This window comes from Ailuropoda melanoleuca, chromosome 4 (assembly GCF_002007445.2).
Source record: "Ailuropoda melanoleuca isolate Jingjing chromosome 4, ASM200744v2, whole genome shotgun sequence".
Lineage (NCBI taxonomy): Eukaryota > Metazoa > Chordata > Mammalia > Carnivora > Ursidae > Ailuropoda > Ailuropoda melanoleuca.
In genome coordinates, this window is record NC_048221.1 from 24,112,865 (window position 1) to 24,133,148 (window position 20,284).

Here is a 20,284-nt window from a genome sequence, read left to right on the forward strand (position 1 = left end):
CATTGTCTTTTTAACCAACTTAGAACATATGGTGGTCTCCTTTCATGCTTATAACAAAATTAACTAGTTTTGGACTTTTGATAGAATTATTACAAGATTCTACTAGCAGTCTAGAAATATTTTATTCTAGGATTCTTTTTTCCAGAATAATGTGTCTCAGCTGATGTTGATCTTAAGTTTTTTACTGTCTTAGAGCAAATTGTTTGGTTTTATTCCTTTTGCTTTGGGGACTTCAGAATACTGATGATGGTAACTCTTTGAGGTGATGGATATGTTAATTCGCCTGATTGTGGTGACTGTTTCACAGTGTGTGCATATATCAAATCAAATTGTACACTTTAAATATATACAATTTTTAATTGTCAATTATACCTTAAAGCTGGAAAAAATACTGATGACACCTAAATCTCTCTTCTATATTGATTTTATTTTAAGGAGTTTCTCTTCCCATATTTACAGGGGTTGCTGATATCTTCCTTGTTTCTTTACTCTTTATAGAAGACAAAAAATACACAACAGTAGTAGTTGTCTTTTTTGCTTAAATCTGTTTTTTAATCTCCCAAATCTCAGTTCTGCAGCTATATGTTGGATTCTCTTTTCCATAAGTTATTGGTGAATTCTCTTTTCATAGTGCTTTCTTTTTCTACTGGGAGATGTTCCTGAGTGACCACAGCACCTACTCAGAGTTCTGGTTTTCCCCTTCCTCACAGGTTGAATTACTATCATCGTCATAGTGTGCTCTTTAAACACAACTGAACTCTCATCATCATCAGGTTTAACGCATGTGTGGTCAGAGTACTTTCTTAATTTTTTCAAAATCCCTTCTGCATTTTTAAAAACCTGTGGTAAGGAATATGAAGTAAAGATGGTTACCATCTTAATTTCTAAAGATTATTGGAGGAGAAATGAAAGAAATATTAGTGATTCAGTGTCATGAGTAATTTACAAATTCCAAAGTCTTATGCTTAAAATTGTCTCACAAATTAGTTGAAATATAAAAATTTTTTTTCCACAGGTACTTCTACATGTGAGAATCAAAGTAGTGACACACTAAAGGGTATATACAATATTAGTATTAAATAGCATATAATAATTTAAAATGTTGCTTTTCTCTGATTCTTTCTGGAGCCTTGGGATCCTGGCCCCATATAAATGGTAAACTCAGCCGATATTAAAATGCATTGACTTTGTTTGTATTATGAAAAATATTGGTAGAATTAAAACTAGTTAAAAGAGCAACTTGCTACATAAAAATGTTTTATGACATGAAGACTTCTTTGATCTATTAAAATTCGTCTGATCCATTAAACACTTGGGGAATTATTTGGGCTAGATTTCTTTTTCTTATTAAGTAACCTGAATGTAATTGAATATTTATTTGGTTGTTCATGATTTTTTTGCTGGTTCCATTTGTTGTTTTTTTCCTGCTGTTTAGCTACAAAAAATAATCAGGGGCCACCTGGGTGGCTCGGTCAGTTAAGCATCCCACTCTCGATTTTGGCTCAGGTCATGATGTCAGCGTTGTGAGAGCAAGCCCTGCTTTGAGCTCTGAACTGGTTGTGGAGCCTGCTTGGGATTCTCCCTCTCCCTCTGCCGCCCCCCCCTCCCCAAAGTAATCAGAGTTGAGCTGAATGTATATGGACCTCATGCCAGGTCATTGCCCCCCTCCCCTTTTTATTAAATATTTTCAGAAGATTTTTTTGGTACATTTTTTTCTTTTGTAAGTGGAATGTAGCCAGATATTCTACTTAAATTAGAGCTCCAATTAGGTTTCTATTTAAAAAGGATTTATTGAAGCTGTAAAATTTTAGTGGAGTGCCATTCTTGGCTGTGTTTCTTCTGTGGCTGAGCAGGAAAAAAATGAGTAAAACCTAGGCCTTGTTTTCTGGAGGTAGGGGTATCAGGCAAATAACTATACAATACAGGTAGATACAACGTATGCCATGGTAGGGTTATAAAAGGCAGAGAACACTGCAAAGAGCAGCTCTTTATGGTTTGAGGAGACCAGGGAAAGCTTTGTAAAAGGAGGTGACATTTTAATTAGAACTTAAAAGATGAGGTAGATATTTATAGGTAAGGGGGTATGGGAGTGTATTCTAAGCTTAGGAAATAGTGGGCAAAACACCAAGATAGCATAATTTGCATTTGGGGAATAGAGTGTCTCTTGGGGAAGTGTAGAACATAAAGCTAAGGGGGGGGTTACAGTCTTAAGGAGTTTAAATGTATACTCAAAAGAGTTTGAACTTTCTTGATTTGTGTGTAGGGAGCATTAAAGAATTTTTGAAAAGCAGAGTCCATACAGTATAATTTGTGTTGTAGGAAAGGTCTTCGGATGGTTTGTTAAAGACAGATTATAATGGGGAGACCAGTTATGGGCCACTTACAGTTCAGGGAGAGTCTTAGGAGTTCCTGAACATGTGTAGTGGTAAGTGAAATGGAAAAAGGGGACAGAAATGAGAGACTTTCAAGATATGTTAATGGTATGCACTGCACTTAGCAGTTTGAATGAGCAACTGATTAGAGATAGGAAATGTTCAACTATCAGCGACCCAAAAAAGGCCAATAATAATCAAAGAAAGGTGACATCTTAGGAGCTGTAGCTAGAGACTGAGGTGGTAGGGCTCAGCTGTAAAAGCTACGCGCAGTCTGCTGTTAATTTGCTTAATCCACATAGTGGTGGTCAAAAACTAGAGTGAATTGTCAATATCTAAAAATTAGAAAATTTAATGTAGAAATTGACATTTTTGGTTCTCTTGAAATATTGGGTAATCTAGCAAGCAGATTCAGGTTCCTGTTTGGCAGCGTAGGCTGGTTCTGAGTGGTAGCTGCTTCCTTTAGATAGAAAAATGCTCTCAGCTCATCCCAGTTCCTACTAAGCCTAATGTACAGTAGGTATTTGAGGTCGCCACCTCTCACTTAGAGAATTAGTTATATTAAAATAGCCTCAGGGGTGCCTGGGTGGCACAGTCGGTTGAGCGTCTGTCCTACTTTTGGTTTTGGCTCGGCTCGGGTCGTGACCTCAGGGTCGTGAGGTCAAGCCCTACATCAGGCTCTGCACTCATTGCGGAGTCTGCTTGAGACTCCCTCTCTCCCTCCCCTTCAGTCCCTCCCTTCCCCCCCAAAATAAATAAATATTAAAAAGAATGTTTTTTTAAATAGCCAGAAGTTGGGAGGGTAAAAAGGCATTTTACATTGTGGTATTGGTATTATCAAAAGCCTAAAGCCAGGAACAAATAGGATGTAGATGAGATGAAGAGGCTAATAAACAGATCTTGTGGCTGATAATGCAGGTACATTTTGAAAAGTAGGATGAAATGGAATTGGCTATTGGTCAAAGTGTGGTTATATGTTTTGTAAGTTACTGAAAGACAAGGAGAGTTGGGATATAAGCTGGGTGAAAGTCATGTGGTATCTACCTCACTCTTTGACAGCAAGTATCTTATTAATCTTTACCTCTAACTCTTTTCCATATTGGCGAGCACATAAAAAGCAAGTTAATTTTGATTGAATGACCATTGAATTAATTTGGTTGCGTTTGCCAAAATGTACAGATTATAAAGATAAGAGATAGGCAGGCTGTAATCTAGTAGTCTGGTAATGAAAACCTGAATTTAGGCTTATCATCATGTAAATGGTGAGAAAAAGATAATTTGGAAGGAAGGAATGACCAGTACTTGCGCATAAGCTAAAGAAGACCATGAAGGAGAATAAAATTAAAGATGACTCCATGCTTACTGGTCTGAGAGATTAGAACAACAGTGCCGCAGAAGTGGAATATTTTGGAAGGGGGAACAAATATGGGGGAGAGATACAATTCAGTTTTTAAAATAGTATAGTTGAGGATAATGAAAAACTTGCTTAACACCTACTCTCTTCCACTCACTGTTCTGTACTGGGGTTATAGATAGTGGTGGACAAAGTATACAAAAATTTCTGCCCTAGGGAGTTTACATTGGAAAGGGGTTGAATGGGCATACATTTAGCAAAATAAATATAGAATGTTACAAGATGAAAAGTGCTATAGAGAAAAATAAAGGAGAGAGGGAAGAAGAGGCACAGTGACTTCAGGGGCGCAGCAGTCTTTGGAAAAGGGAATGCTAGGTAGGTGGGAGTGTGAGCGTAGAACAGGAAAGCTGCGATAACCACCCCCCCCCCACCGCCCCGCCGCCCAAAAAGGAAACCTACAATTTTAAATAGGGTGGTCAGAGAAGACCTTATTGAGTTACTGATGTTGGAACAAAGATTTGAAGGAGGTGAGTGCATGAACGATATAGAATCTGAAGGAAGAATGTCCCAGTTACAGGGATTGACTAGTGCTAAGGTCTAAAACTGGAGGTTCTTGTTGAATTCAAGGAGTAGCCAAGAAGCCCATGAGGCTGGAGGCTAAGATAGATAAATGAGATCAGAGAGATTAGGTAAGGGGATAAAGTGTGAAGAGTGTACAGATCATTAGTCTTTTTTGATCTTGGTATGAACTTCAGTTTTTCCTCCTAAGTAAGATAGGAAACTATTAGAAGCTTTTGAAGAAAGTGACATGATCTGACTTAACCTATTAAGGTACTCACTGTGGTGACTGTGTTGAGAACCTACTGGGAGAGCAAGGGCAGAAGCAAGAAAATCTGAAGGCTTTTCAGTAATTTAAGAGCTAATGATGTCTTGGGGTAGAGGGATGGCAAGAGAGTTGTTCAGGAGTGGTCAGATTTAGGATATATTTTGAAGATGGAGCAAAACAAGGTTTGATGACAAGTGTGGCTGGCATATGAGAGAATAATCGATACTTCCAAAATTTTTGTCATGGGTAGCTGAGATGGGAAAAACTGAAGGGAGGAAGTTATTTAGGGGCATGTGGGAGATCAAGAGTTTTGTTTGGGGCTTGTTGTTTTAAATGGCTATTAACCCAGTGGAAGTGTTTGGAACCTCAAGTTAGGGGAGAGGTCCATCCTGGAGACAAGTTTGGGAGTCATCAGCATATGGATAATATTTAGAACAACCAGGGTAATGAAATTAGCAAGTGAACGAGGTAAGTTAGAGCTAAGAGATCCTGGGACTAAGCAACTTTAAGAGGTTTGGGGGAAAGGGAACCAGTAAAGACTGAGAAGGAACAGCAAAGAACCAGAATTGTGGAGTCCTCAGGAGATGAAGTAGAGAAAGTGATTCAAAATGGGAGGAATAATCCCAATAAGTCTGGCAAGATGATCTGTGGATCAGTCACTGAATTGGCAATGTAAAACGTTATTAATGACCTTGATGAGCATTTTTGGTGTAGTGGTGTGGGTGAAAACTTGGCTAGAATGGGATTGTGGGAGATGAGAAAGTGGGATCATGTATTTTTTTTTCTTTAAGATTTTATTTATTTATTCAACAGAGATAGAGACAGCCAGCGAGAGAGGGAACACAAGCGGGGGGAGTGGGAGAGGAAGAAGCAGGCTCATAGCGGAGGAGCCTGAAATGGGGCTCAATCCCGTAACGCCGGGATCATGCCCTGAGCCGAAGGCAGGCACTTAACCGCTGTGCCACCCAGGCGCCCCGATCATGTATTCTTAAAGATGATAAAGATGTGTTCTAGCAGGAAAGAAACAGTTGATGATTCAGGAGAAAGCAAAGAATTGCTAGAGAGAGATCCCTGAGAAAGAAAGGGTTATGAGAATATCTACAAATAACAGGAGTACAAGCAGTTTGTATGAGTACGATGCTGGTACAGATTAAGTGGTAGAAACCTGGAAGTTTTTTCTGAATGCTTCTTTGTAAGATTTTCAGTGAAATAATGATCAAGATCTTCAGCTGAGAATAAATATGAAAGAGAAAGTGTTAGTTTTGGGAAAGAGGAGAAAGTTGAAACTGTTGTTAAAAGAATGAGAGAGTAAATGAATTTGTGAAATCGTAACTGCCGAGTGGCATGAAGGGCCCATTTGTTGTTTTGGGTTATGTATTTAAGGTGAAACTAGATATTGTGGCTTTGTGTTTTTCTTCCTGAGTGCGGGCACAGAGCAGGTGAAGAGTTAGATTTTACCAGTCTGGGGATTTGCAAAGCATGTATGTCAGAACAGAGAAGTTGAGAATAGAAGATGGTAGTGGTTTTGGTTAATCATGGAATTTAAGATTGGTAAGGGAGGACAAGAGGAAGGTGGTAGGATAAATAGATTATAGATCCCAGCTGAGTTAAAGAATTAACTGGGATATGCAAGGAAGTGAGTGGGGAAAACTGGGTGTTGGGTCATTGTGCCATACTTGAAATTGAGATTATGGAGGGATTGCAGTTAGGAGTAGATACAAGGTTAGTGTAAGCTACCATTATGAGAATGAGAACTGAGGTAGCATGGAGGACAAGAATATAGTTCAAGGAAATGAGAGGCCAGGAAATTGGAAGAATGATCTATGTGGATATGAAAGCACTAATAATTAAGATAGGAGTTATGTTAGAGGGATGTTGACCTACAAGTTAATTTTATTCAAGAAGTAACTAACCTATGTTACTAACTCACAGGTCTGTAGATACCTATAAAGAAAAGAGGTGGCCTGAGTGATATAATCATGACATGAGATTCAAAGCTGGAGTAGAATGGAGAGGTCCTGTAACAACTAGAATAAAAGTTCTATATTTGTTATGTAGAGAAAAATAATAATAATAATTTCCAGTTATTGATGAAGCTTTCAAGTGAATATTTGCAAAGGTTAAATGTTAGTGTCTCATGAATATAGTGTCTTAACAGCAGAATGGAAAAAAGTAGAGGCCTGACATCACAGATTATGTAAAGATAATTGTTGATTTTTCATGGGCTGCTATAAAGAATACATTTTTGGTGTTTTAACAGATGGGAAATAAGACCAAGATTGCAAAATGTCCTTTAAGAACAAAACAAACTGGATACATTCTGAAATCAACCCAAAATACTTGTATAAGGAGTGGAAAACTTTTGCAAAAGAAGAGAATGGGTTCAGAAACTTCACTGGCAAAAGGTGAAAAAAATAGTATGACTTTTTCACCCACTAAGGATATATGCAAGCAGTATGTAGATAAAGACTGTCTTTATGTCCAGAAAGAGATTTCACCTGCAACCCCCAATATACAGAAGACTAGAAACACGATAAATACATCTGTAGTAGCTAAACAGAAGCTTTGCAAAAAGCACATCACAGCTGAAAATATGAAGAGCAATTTGGTGTGCCTAACACAAGACCAACTACAACAGATTTTGTCTTTGAACCAAGGAAATAAATCTATTTCCCTGATTGAAAATGGAAAGGAGGAAACAAGTAAGGTTTTTCTGAAGTTTTAATTAATATTAATTTTACCAGTATGTGTTTTAGAATTTCTCATTCTTTGGATTTTATATAACTGTGCCTCTGAAATTCTGATTTACCTTGTAATAATCGTTTAAAATATTCTTTTAGAGAACATTCTCATGCAAAATTACTTTTATAGCTATAATATGCCTTATTTTAAGATTAATGCTCAGAGTATTACAATTATGGTACCATAGCCTTAAGAAACCCAGTTTCGTGGACTCTAGAGTAAAGATCTTAGTACAAAAAGATGTACTTATTCCAGAATGTAGAAAGCCTTACTTACATTAAAAATAATTATATAAAATGCTCTGAAAAATCACTATAGTATTTCTAGTGAAAATTGAAGGAACCTTACTTTGAATATTTGACTTGAGTTGCTGAAAAGGATTATTTTCCTGGCCTGTGCATTGTACCTTTCCTGACCCTTAATCCTTGCTGAGGATTGGCAGCACCATCTTTTTAACCAGTACAAAACACAGACTTGGAAGAAGCAGAAGAATGTCAACATGTGTTCTGTTTCATTAGTCAGGGCATTGTATTATGTTTTTAAAAGCCTTCTGATTTCTTTAGCTTTGAGCTAAGGAATTAATACAAGTAGAAATGTGATTAAAATTTTGCTAGGCAATAATGAAATAAATTAAAATAGCATTAACAGTCACCAGGAAGAGGCCCCAGAACTGATTTGGGGACAGTTAGCTTCTGTACATTCCCAGGGTATTCAAATTGGAGTAATTTATCTTGTCTTGGTTTAGATTATTCTTTGTAAAATGAGGGATCTGGGTCTTTACAGCTAGAATTGTAGCCTAGAGAACAAAAAGTATTTTACTACGTATAATGAGAGAGAATATCAACAAAGCTGAAGGCAACATTTATCTAATCAAGTAATGACCTGCATATTAAATATACTTTCTCCTCATTGGGAAAGTTAGCACATTAAGAAGAATTAGAGTAATTTCTGAGCCAAGCATAGGAGCCTGTATAAAACATTTGGAAATAGATATAATGGAGGCATATAGGCAGTGGTCCATATAAAGTTTTCCATTGATTTCCCAGCTAAATGAGAAAAAAAAGGACAAGGTAATGAGTTTTTCATAAACCAATTTTGCATTTATTCTTTAAGTTGTGATTTGTGTTTTATATTATTTGTAAAAATATTGCTAGCAAGAGTAAATGGAAATTTTGTTGTTGTTGCATGTTTGTTTTCCTGTTAGACACAAGAGGTTATACAGCAATGGCCATATCTCTGGACCATTTAACCTCTGGGCTCAGTTTTCTTTTTTGACAAAAGGGAATCATAATACCCACCAAAGGACTGCTTTGAGAGGTGATTACTTTGGTAATTTGTAAGGCAGTGTTTTTAAAGTGTGTAGCAGTACGCCAAAATAAGGTATTGTAACACATGCAATTTTAGTGTTCATTTTCAAACATGCATTTTTACCTCATAGGTCAGGGCAGTCTGCATTTAAACAGTATTTCCAATCAGCCAGAGGATGAGAACGTTACGGGAGTATTCAAAAAAACTGATGCTCTTTCGTCTGTCCTGGATGAAAATAAATCTGTTTTAAATAAAAATCAAGAGACATCTAAGCAGTATGAGCAGAAAATTGCCATGTATGTAACTCATATCTGTTACTGTGGAGTCATCTTGTGAAAATGGTTTTGCTTTTCCTTGACTTTCATGTGAAATATTTACTCTGAAGACTGAGAGCTATTTAAGTTTATTACTTCATATTTATGGAGTAGCTTCTATAGAAACATATAATAAGATATCTATTATTTATTGTGTTTTAGAGAGAATGTATGGAAACCAGCTGACATTTTCAGTACTCTGGGGGAAAGAGAACGTGACAGAAGTTTGTTGGAAGCAAAGAAAGCCCAGTGGAAGAAAGAGCTTGGTACATAATTATTATGCCTTTTATTATACTTTTGTTGCCTTAAGGAATATATATTGAGGTTGAAATATATCTTTCAGTATGATACTATAAAAAATCTTTTTTTATAACATTTGCCATCTAGGCTAGTTTACTGCAACATGTAGAAAGCTTTGTGGTTTTATATTCCTTTAGGTTGTGTCTTTTTGTCTGGTAGTCTCTTGGTGTGTACCAGAAGACCAGAGATGAACAATAAGTATTAATGTCATCAGTATCATTCTGGAGCTCAAAGATTCCTAAACTTTTCTCATTTCCTGAGAATCCATTTTCATATTTGTCCATTGTAGAAATCCTATGGACTTAAAGATGGTTTTATTTAAAAATAGAGTTCATTTTTTAAAATAAAACACTTTGATCAAGAATCATTAATATGGTATCAGTAAGTATATTCCCTACAAAAACAAGCTTATTGCTTTTTTTCAGCCTGTAGACCGTATAACAGAAAAATATATCATTTTGCTAGGGTTTTAGAATATTGATAGTAACTAAGAAACTCTTGTTTCTTCTTGGACTAGACTTATGGTCTAGGTGTCAGAATTTGGAAAATACGTGAAGTAACAGTTGTACTTTTTAAGAATAGCTGTACTAAAAGCATAAAGATGGGCTTCACCCTCCATTTAACTAGGAAGTCTTTCTGTGAGGCAGCCGTAACGCTGCTGAGACAAGTGATAGAAAAAGAGAGAAGCAGAAGAAATCGGGAACGAATTGATATTGAAAGTCAAGGTAACAGAAGTTTGAAGAAATTAAATGTATGATATCAGTATCTGAAGATTTGGCGATTTGATGTGTGTATATCATACTTTCAGTTTTAAATATTTTCTTTCAATACAAATTTTGCTTATCAAACTGTAATACCAAACTTCTGAAGTTGGATGGAACTACTTGGAAATGACTGAAATGTTTTATGCTTTATTATCTAAAAAGTTTACTTTCTTTTATTTGACCCTGTTAAAAAAAGCACATCTCTCTTTGTTGAAATCATGCTTTCATTAATATTCTTGAAATTTAAGTTTATACGTCTCTGAATTTTTAAGAACTACTGATGGATTTGGGGCCTAGTTTTTATATCAGTTTGTTAGACCCAAGATTTTGTTTTCTTACTCTTCAGCAGTTATGAATAATAGTGGCTGACATTTATTACGTATTTACTTTGTGCTAGGCACTGTACTGAAATAGGCACTATTCTCATTTTACAGAAGAGTAAAATTTACTGAGTTTTAGGAAGATGAACAGCAGTTTGCCCACAGTTACATAGATAGGAAGTGGTTGAACTTGGATTTGATTCTAGGGTTCTCTGAATCCAGAGGTTTATCTTTTCAGTCTCTAGTAGTAACCGAATGAACATTACCGGACAGTAGAACCTCACAGTAATTTGCGTAATATAAAATATGTTGTTCTGAAAAAATTGATCTTTATTGCTAATTATAAACATTTTATATCCAATTTGGTTCTGGTTAAATGTTGTATTCCATCTCTCTTAAAATTCTTCTCTGTCTTGTTGAGCTAATCTCCGTAAAAAACAATTTTGATTAGATCTGTGTTGGAATCTGCGCTCTTTAAGAAGGTCATGATTTGTTTACATGATTTTTTTTTTACAGTTTTTGTACATTTTTTTAAAAAGGACATTATTTACAGATGAACAGGTTGCTTTAAAGAAGAAAGAAAAAGAAGCTTCTGAAAAATGGAGTAATCCTTGGAAAAAATTTGAAAGTGATAAAATAGTATGGGAAAATTTTCAAATTCTTGACCCGTCTAAGGTAAGAGTATCGAAATGAAGCATTTATGGAATGTAAGACATCTTAATTTTACTTTTTAAAATGTTAAGCCATGCTCATATCATAAAGCTTTTTAAGAGTTATTTTTCGTATGTTACTGTAAAACAGTGTTATTTTGAATTTAATTATGACCTCATCTAGTCTCTGTTTGCATTCTGTAAATTGTCTTACTATGTAGGTGAGTGTAGAGGCCTGAGGCACCTCCTTTAGGCTCTTGTAAAAGAGCTCTGCAATTTTTTAGATGACCACGAAACTCTACCACTGGCCATGTGGTATCTGCCACAAGGTTATATCAAACATAAGTCATTACTTATCAAGCATAAGTACACACCAGGTGTTCCTTAGGTAGTGTTTTAGTGACCTTTAAGTTTTTCCTGTGTTTACTATTATACAGAGAAGAAGTACCCTTGTTTTCTCTTTGTTTTTAGACTTATGCTAGCTCTTCCAGCATTCTGTCACAGTCTCCCAGTCAGATAACAGTGGCCCAGGCTGATGGGCACCCACTACCTAGAGCTAGTCAGATTTTAGAGGTAAGTCATAAGAGTCATTACTTTGAATATATAAGCCCTTTAGTACTTGATCTTTATATTATCTATTTTCCTTGAAAGAGTGGACCTTAATACTCTTATTTTTACTTACCGGTTAATTTTTACTGAGTGCAGTGTGCTCCTTAAATTTAAAAAAGTTATGAACGGTTTCTTTTTTATACATACAGATATTATTCCTTCCTAGTGACATTTACATTTTAACAAATGTATTCTGAAAATGATGTAGTAATCTAAAGGGATGATTCTGATGGGAGACTTTTTAGCACTGGTAGATTTCTTAAAGAACCCTGCCAAGTTAGATTGTTTGCATGGCTTTCATGACTGTTTGTTCTGCTCCATATAGGGCTGACTTGCCTATATCAAAGAGCTTTGTAGTTCTTGATAATTTTACATTAAGGAAAGGAATGAAATCTGAATTGTACTTCTCCACATTCCTGAAAGCACTTTGACTGTTGAAAGGCAATAAATTAGTCTTGATAGAAGACATTTTGCAGAAATCTAGTTTTGGATGATAATTTTTTTAAGTGGGGGAGGGGCAGAGGGAGAGAATCTTTAGCAGACTTCGCTCCCAGTGTGGAGCCCAACGCGGGGCTCAATCTCACCACCGTGAGATCATGACCCAAGCCAAAATCAAGAGTTGGACACTTAACTGACTGAGCCATCCAGGCACCTCTGGATGATAATTTTAAGTGTAGAGTTTAAAAATTGATGCATGCAGATACTACTAAAAACTGCAACTAAAACTATTTGTGAAGTTGGTAAGAATCGGTTGTTAGCTTATTTACATTTCAGCATTAGGATTGAAGAATCTTTAATACTAAAACTATTAACGTATTTTCAGTTAGCAAAAAAATTTAAGTTGAAATGTTAGTATATCATTTATTATTGCTTAATTTGCACTATTTTTTTAGGTCGTTTACTATCTGTGAGTGAGTCATACTATGACTGTTAATGCAAATAGCCATATGAGGTGACTCTTAGGTGTTTTTACATTTTGTATATATTTTTAAATGGTAGCATGCATCCTTTTTTATAATCCAAAAAACCAATACAATTATTTGTGTTTCACAGGAGAGATGGGAGTTGGGAATGGGAGAAGGACTAGAAAGTAAAACACACACTAAATGTAAGGCTGGACAAACAGTGGTTAAAGAGTATGATTATTTACTCATCCTCATACTATTTAAATGTAGTTTTTATGCATTTATGTATGCGTGTGGTAAGATACTGGAGAGATGCTATTGAGGCAAAGTGAATTTAACTGTGTAACTAAGAAAACCCCCTTAAATATCTGAAAACAGTTGGTTTCAGAAATCCAAGCCATAGCCAGAACTATTTATACTATTTGAATATCAAGTTAACATTCTCATGTAATTAAGAGGAGCAGAAATTTGGTTGTAGGCAGAGTCACTAAGGCCAATTTTGTTAAAACCCAAGGTAATGCTTAGAACAGTGACTGACAAATAGCAAGTGTTCAATGAAGGTTTGCTCTATTTGTAACTTACAAAGCAGATCCATTTGGAGCTATGAGACTGTTCAGGGTCAGTTATCTCACCAGCTTCCCTTCCTCTTTTTTCTTGATTCTCAGTCTTACCCCACCTCCCCCAGTAGAATGGCCCTGTATTCTCATCCCTGTATTGTTCAGCCCAAACATTCTTTTGTACTGTGTAATTTTGAACTACTTTTGTGTTTAAGCTTCTTATTGCTACCACCATACCATAGTTCTGCATTTGGCCAATAAAAATTTCTTTTATTCCTTTTTAACCTTTTCTTTTTTGTGGCAAAATACACATAACACAGAATTTACCATTTTAGTAATTTTTAAATGTGCAATATAGAGGGATTAGGTACATTCACATTGTCAGGCAACCATCACCACTGTCCACCTCCAGAATTTTTTTATCTTTACAAACTGAACTGTATCCATTAAACACTCCCCATTTTTCCCTCCCCCTGACTGTTGGCAACCATTCTAATTTGTCTATGAATTTGACTATTCCAGATACCTTTAAGTGGAATTTTGTAATATTTGAATCTTTTCTGTCTGACAAAGTTCACTTACCATTAAGTTTTCAGGGTTCATCCATGTTGTAGCATATATCAGAATCTCATTCCTTTTTAAGGCTAAATAATATTTCATTGTGCTTATAACAACTACATTTTGTTTATCCATCCAAATGTTGATGGACATTTGAGTTGTTACCCTTTTTTGGCTGTTGTGGAATAATGTTGCTGTGAACATTGGTTTACACATAATCTCTTTGACGCTTTGTTCTTAATACTTTTGGGTATATACCCATAAGTGGAATAGTTGGATCCTCTGGTATTTTATATTTAATTTTTTTTTGTTAAATTTTTACCAGTTTTCTTTTCTTTTTAAGAAGAGAGTTATTGTTTTTTGCTTTGTTTTGGGTTTTTTTTGGTTTTTTTGGGGGGAGAGACAGCACGCACAAGCCGGTGGAGTATGAGGGGCAGTGTGGAGAGAGGAGGAGCAGAGGGAGAGGGAGAGAATCTTAAGCAGGCTCCACACCCAATAATAATACATATGAATGTCATCTTAGTATGTATACGTATGTATGCATTAATATGTATGCATAATCATAATTGGATAATATATATGTGTCTTTTCCTTTTTTGACTTTTACTTTGATTTAAAAATATACATCCTAATAACTGTTAAAATTCCAAGAACAAGTATAGACTTCTTCAAACATTTAAAATAAGAAGACAGAACAAAAATCAAGTTAACCTTAAATTTCTCCTCTGTAGATAATAGAACAGTGTTTATAGGGTTTAATAGATACCCTATATATACCCTTGGGGCAAAGAATTTAATGCCTAAACAACATGTTCACATGTAAAGGGAGCATAAAGATATGTTCAGATCTGTAAGAATTTATAAAATGTTTCTCCCAAAGATCTTTCCCTGATTTTTCATTTTTTTAAAGAAGTTTTTAAAGATTATTTCTGGGTCAGAAAATGAATCAGAATTAAAACACAGTAAGGAATTTGTGGTTTAAAAAAAGGGACTATATAGCTTCCACAAAGCCTCTGAGACTTTGTGAAATAAGGTAAATTGCAAAACAGTACATATGATGTAACCATTTCTATGTTTAAAGGAAAAAAAATCTGGACGATGTATCAACAAATATGAATACATAAAAGAAAGCAGATTGTTGGCATTGTCTAAGTCTGGTGAAGAGTAATGGAAGCAAAGGGAAACATTCCACTTTTGTTCTTTATGCTTTTGTTTGTTTTATGCTTTATGCTTTTGTGTTGATGTGTTGCATGATCTCTCTGTAAAGACAGAGTTAATTATGATTCTGAAACCCACATAAAGTTTAAGAGTAGAAAGCAAAGATAACCACTAGCTTAATTATAAACAGAATAGCTAATGTAATCTGTACAACAGAAAACAAAAATCAACTCTGAAAGGTCAAAAATCTTTTATTTAAAAGCAGAGGTATGAGAACCCCACAGACCTGCTTAAAAGAGATACACTTGAAATAAAATTACACATTATTAAAAATAGATTATATAAGCCAATCAAAATTAAAAAAAACCAAAAAGCAAAATTGCTAGTAATTTTAGAAACATTACTTTGGGAGAGAAAGCTGTTAACTTATTTATTTATTTAAATGTAAGCTCCGTGCCCAGAGTGGAGCCCAGCATGGGACTTCAACTCATGACTGAGATCAAGACCTGAGCTGAAATCAAGAGTTGGATGCTTAACTGAGCCACCCAGGCACCCCCATAATAAATGATTTTTGCTAAAATGTAGAGTCAATAACAAAGATGTAAAAATAATATTTTTGTGATTCGTAAGCCAAAAATAAATATGAGAAATTGAGGCACATTTTTACTAGGGTATTATCAGAGTATTTGGACGATAAAAGTATCAGTAATTTTATTTTCTACAAACTCATGTATCAAATTTTCAAATGTCAACAGAGAAGTCACAGAATTTGCTATAATATTATAAGAAAAACATAACCAAAAATTAAAGTTAAGCAGAAAATACTGACAACAAATAAGCTTTTACAAACTTAAAAATACTAAGATCCCATCATCTCAAGATACTGAACCTCGGTTGTAAACTTCTAGTACCTCCCCTTACGGTCAGTTCCTAAGATACTGGAAAAACGACTATTTTGGTTTGTTGAATTGGTAGGTTGCGTGTGGTAGAAGTTAACCCACCATCTCCGTAGGAGAAGAAAGTAGGAAATGAATGGTTGGAATTCTGTTCTTGTTAATATGCTTCCCCCCATCCCGTAATGTCATTATCTTAAAACAGTGCCTCACATTTACTGTAAGTCAGATCTCTGTTCTAGCTGTCCCATAGAATAAAATCCTGGGCCAGTCCTTGCTTAAATCTTACTTCTTTGCAGGCACTTGGAAGATCAGGTGGAGACTACTCTGCCCCTTCCTGTTCATACTCGCTTGTCTGGTGAATTACAATTACAATCTAAGGAGTGTTCTCAAAAAAGAAGCTCTGAGGGGAGTGATTGTTTTTAGTGCCTTAAGTTTCCACCCTAGGGCTAGGCTAGTCTGCTCTGCCATTGCTGCTACTGAATATATTGGCTGTTCGTTGCTGGACAAGTTTGGTTGATAATGCCAGGAAAAAAATTAACTGCTGCAAATAACAAAAATGTTGGACGAACAACAATTTCAAAGGAAGAACAGTGCAGATAGAGGATATCAGAGTCTAACAGAAGTAAAAACATTAGGACAGATGAATTCATAAATTTAGTTTAATGAACATAATAGAAGAAGTAAGGGAAAGTGTTATAAGTGAAAAAGTGGAAGAGAGACAACCATGCAGAAAATTTAGGTGTGAAACATACAATAAAGTATAAAATACAATAGATGAGAAATAGTGGGAATGATAGAGCTAGGGAATGAATAAATAATTGGAAAGCCATATATATTTAAAAAAATCTGGAAAAAGGTAAGGACAAATAGGGAAAACAATTTTAAGGCAGTATGAGAATGATAATAGAAATGCTGACATTCCCTCCAAACAAGAGGGAAATTTGGAGAAGAGAGGAAATATTTGAAAAAGTAATTGAGATCAGTTTATTAACTGACCCTTGATTTAAAGGGCTAGAAAGCCCCCCGAAAAGAGAATAAGGAAAACCTCACTACACATACTAACCTGAAATTTAAGAATATGGTAGACCAAGAAATTCTAAAGGCCCGCAGAAAGAAAGAACAAGCAATATATAAAAGAACAAGTATGAGCTTCACTTTTTTTGGCAGCAACACTGGGTACAAGATAACTATGGAATCATATTTTCAAAGTTGATGGAAAAGAACTTAAAACTTAGAATTTCATATGTAGCCAAACTATCATTATCTATGTATCTATGATTGATAATAAAAGATCCTCAGGCATTAAAGTCTTCTGAAGATTTTTATTAAAAGATGACATTGAAACCAGTTTTGAATGAAGTGCTTAACCAAAAAGGTAAGGTAAATTAAGGGATGCTGCAAGAGATTTGTGGTTATTTACCTTGGTAGAGTTGATTGTTATCTTTATAAAAAATATATACTTGGGGTGCCTGGGTGGCTCAGTCATTAAGCATCTGCCTTCGGCTCAGGGCATGAACCCAGGGTCCTGGGATCGAGCCCCGTACCGGGCTCCCTGCTCTGCTGGGAGCCTGCCTCTTCCTCTCCATTCCCCCTGCTTGTGTTCCCTCTCGCTGGCTGTCTCTCTCTCTGTCAAATAAGTAAATAAAATCTTTAAAAATTATATATATATCCTTAATAACTGAAAGATCTAGTTAATACCAACCTAGATGGGTTGGCAGAGGACGGCAAGATCAAAGGATATGCGAACATATTAAAGTTCTTAATAGAAGATGATATCCTCGATGTCAAAAATTTAAAGAAAGCCTTAAAAATAAAGTGGGTAAACTGAAATGTAAGATTAAGGTAGAAATAGGACCAAATGTATCAATAAATATAATAAATCTAGGTGAAGCAAAACTCACCAATTAAGAAAATTACTGATTAGAATAAAGAAATCTAGATATTTTTAGAATACAAGACACACCTAAAGCATAGGAATACAGCAAGGTTGAAAACAATAGGATCAAAAAAATGCTAACCAAAATAAAATTGTTATTGCTACACTAATAAAAATAAGACAAATCATTATTAGGGATGGTGAGAGTTATAAATGTAGATGGAAGATTTAGCATATCAAGAAGGTATAGCAATTTTTAACGTGCGTGAACCTGATAATATATGAAACAAAAATTGGAAGACTCAAATAAAGACTTCAATATCTGAATTTAGAAATTGTTAAAACTGCAGAGAAATTTTTTAAAAAAATTTATTTATTTTATAGAGAAAGTGAGACCGTGAGTGGGAGGGGGAGAGAGAATCTCCAGCAGAATCTCTGCTGATCATGGAGCCCAATGCAGGGCTTGATCTCACGACCCCGAGATTACAGTCCAAACCAAAACCGGGAGTTAGACTCTTAACTGACTGTGCCACCCACGCACCCTAAAATGGCAGAGAAACTTATAAATTCTTTATTTAAACAGAGGTTTCAGTGTAGAAATCAGAACAGCAGGTTGGTCCTAGTTAACATATCAGGTTTTGTTTTTTGTGGTTTTTTTTAGATTTTATTTATTTGACAGTGAGACAGCCAGTGAGAGAGGGAACACAAGCAGGGGGAATGGGAGAGGAAGAAGCAGGCTCCCAGCAGAGCAGGGAGCCCGATGTGGGGCTTGATCCCAGGACCCTGAGCTGAAGGCAGATGCTTAACTACTTAGCCACCCAGGTGCCCCAACATATCAGATTCTTTGTTCAACAATTGGGAAATATTTTTCTCAGGCACACATGGATATTAACAAAAAGTGATTTGTGTTAGGACATAAAGGTTCAGATAAAATTTGAGTAGCTATTGTAAAGTGATCTCTAACTACAGGTAACTTAGAAGTTACTAATAAGAGTTTTTTAACTACTACGTACATATTTGGAAATTAAAAATCACACTGAGTAACTTGAGTAAAAAAAAGCTATAATGGAAATCACAAATACTTGGAACAAAATGATAATGGTTACACACCAGAAACACATAAAAAATTCAAGAGAAAGTGTATTAGAAAAGAAAACCTTTTAAGCAGTATGCTAGGTGTCCATCTTAAGTTAGAAAAAGGAACAACAGAATAAATTAGAAGAAATCATGAAAATAGGGGCACCAGTCATAACATACAAAGCTGAAAGTTGCCTGTTTTGAAAGAAATAACAAAATATATCTCTAGAAAAGACTGATCAAGAAGATAAAATTATGAGAGAAAATGGCATAATTGCAGGTGGGGTAATTTATTAGCAGATATCTTATGCCAACAATTCTGAAAACTTAGGTGAAATGGAGAAATTACTGTAAAAATCTTAAAGTAACTGATTTGGGGGCACCTGGCTGGCTCAGTTGGTAGAGCATGTGACTCTTGATCTCAGGGTTGTAAGTTTAGCCCCATGTTGGGTGTACAGATTACTTTAAAAAAAAAAAAAAACTGACTTAAGAAACGAAAAACTTGAATAGTCTTGTTACTGTTAAATGTAGATCTGGTTAGAAAGATTTCCCCACAGGGAAGTAAAATGCCCAAGTGGTTTTACTAACAATTTCTACCAAACTTTCATGGAATAAATTCCAAGTTTATTCAGATACCCAGATGGTAAAAATACGGAATAGCTCCCAATTCATTGTACAAGACCAATATAAACTTGATACTAAAGCCAGGAAAATAAAGTTTATTTTATTCAGGAATATACACCCAAAAATTCTAAAGAAAATATTACCAATTAAAATTCAGTAATATATAAAAAGGTAATAATATGGGTGCCTGGGTGGCTCAGTTGGTTAAACTTCTGCCTTCGGCTCAGGTCATGATCCCAGAGGCCCCAGGGATCAAGTCCCACATCGGCTCTTTGCTCAGTGGGGAGTCTGCTGCTCCCTCTGACCTTCCCCTTCTTGTGCTTTCTGTCACTCTCTCAAGTAAAATATATATTTTTTAAAAGTAATAATGTCATGACTAAGACAGATTTTTCCTAGGTAGTTAAGGAAATATCGTAAAATCCACAAGTATACCATTTTAATAATGAAAGAAAATATGTTGGGGGGGCGCCTGGATGGCTCAGTGTGTTAAGCATTCAACTCTTCATCTCATGTCAGGTCTTGATCTCACAGTTGTGAGTTGAAGCCCCATGTTAGGCTCCATGCTGAGCATCAAGCCTACTTTAAAAAAAAATCTCAATAGGTACACAAAAAGTATTTGACAAGATTTACCCCAATTCATGAAGGAATTGCCTTAGGAAATTTGTCTGAAGGAATTTCCAACTTAAAAAAGAAACACATTGGAAAAACTGGGCAGCTATATTTAAAAGAAGAAACTGGACCACTTTCTTACACCATACACAAAAATAAACTCAGAATGGATTAAGGACCCAAATGTGAGACCTGAAACCATAAAAATGCTAGAATAGAGCACCATGTGCAGTAATTTCTCTGCCATCGGCCACAGCAGCATTTTTCTAGATCCATCTCCTCAGGCAGGGGAAACAAAAGCAAAAATAAACTATTGGGTCTTCATCAAAATAAAAAACTTCTGTACAGTAAAGGAGACAACAAAACTAAAAGACAACCTACTGAATGGGAGAAATTTGCAAATGATATACTTGATGAGGGTTTAGTCTCCAAAATATATACAGAATTTAACTTGGCATACAAAAA

At 35.4% G+C, this 20,284-nt stretch overlaps 1 protein-coding gene across 12 annotated transcripts in view; it reads left to right on the forward strand.

The window, feature by feature from the left end:
• CCDC66 (coiled-coil domain containing 66) overlaps window positions 1-20,284 on the forward strand; it is a 51,471-nt gene that overhangs the window by 3,773 nt on the left and 27,414 nt on the right. For 5 of the 12 annotated variants that reach the window (XM_011231206.3, XM_019805151.2, XM_011231214.3 and 2 more), the window contains 5 exons: window positions 6,813-7,254; window positions 8,733-8,898; window positions 9,079-9,182; window positions 10,854-10,975; window positions 11,422-11,523. In XM_011231206.3, the coding sequence (XP_011229508.1) occupies window positions 6,813-7,254; window positions 8,733-8,898; window positions 9,079-9,182; window positions 10,854-10,975; window positions 11,422-11,523 (936 nt within the window). Of the gene's footprint in view, window positions 1-1,015; window positions 1,058-6,812; window positions 7,255-8,732; window positions 8,899-9,078; window positions 9,183-10,816; window positions 10,976-11,421; window positions 11,524-20,284 lie in introns of those variants that run through there. The other 7 variants (XM_019805170.2, XM_034658493.1, XM_034658494.1 and 4 more) reach the window with 5 other exon arrangements.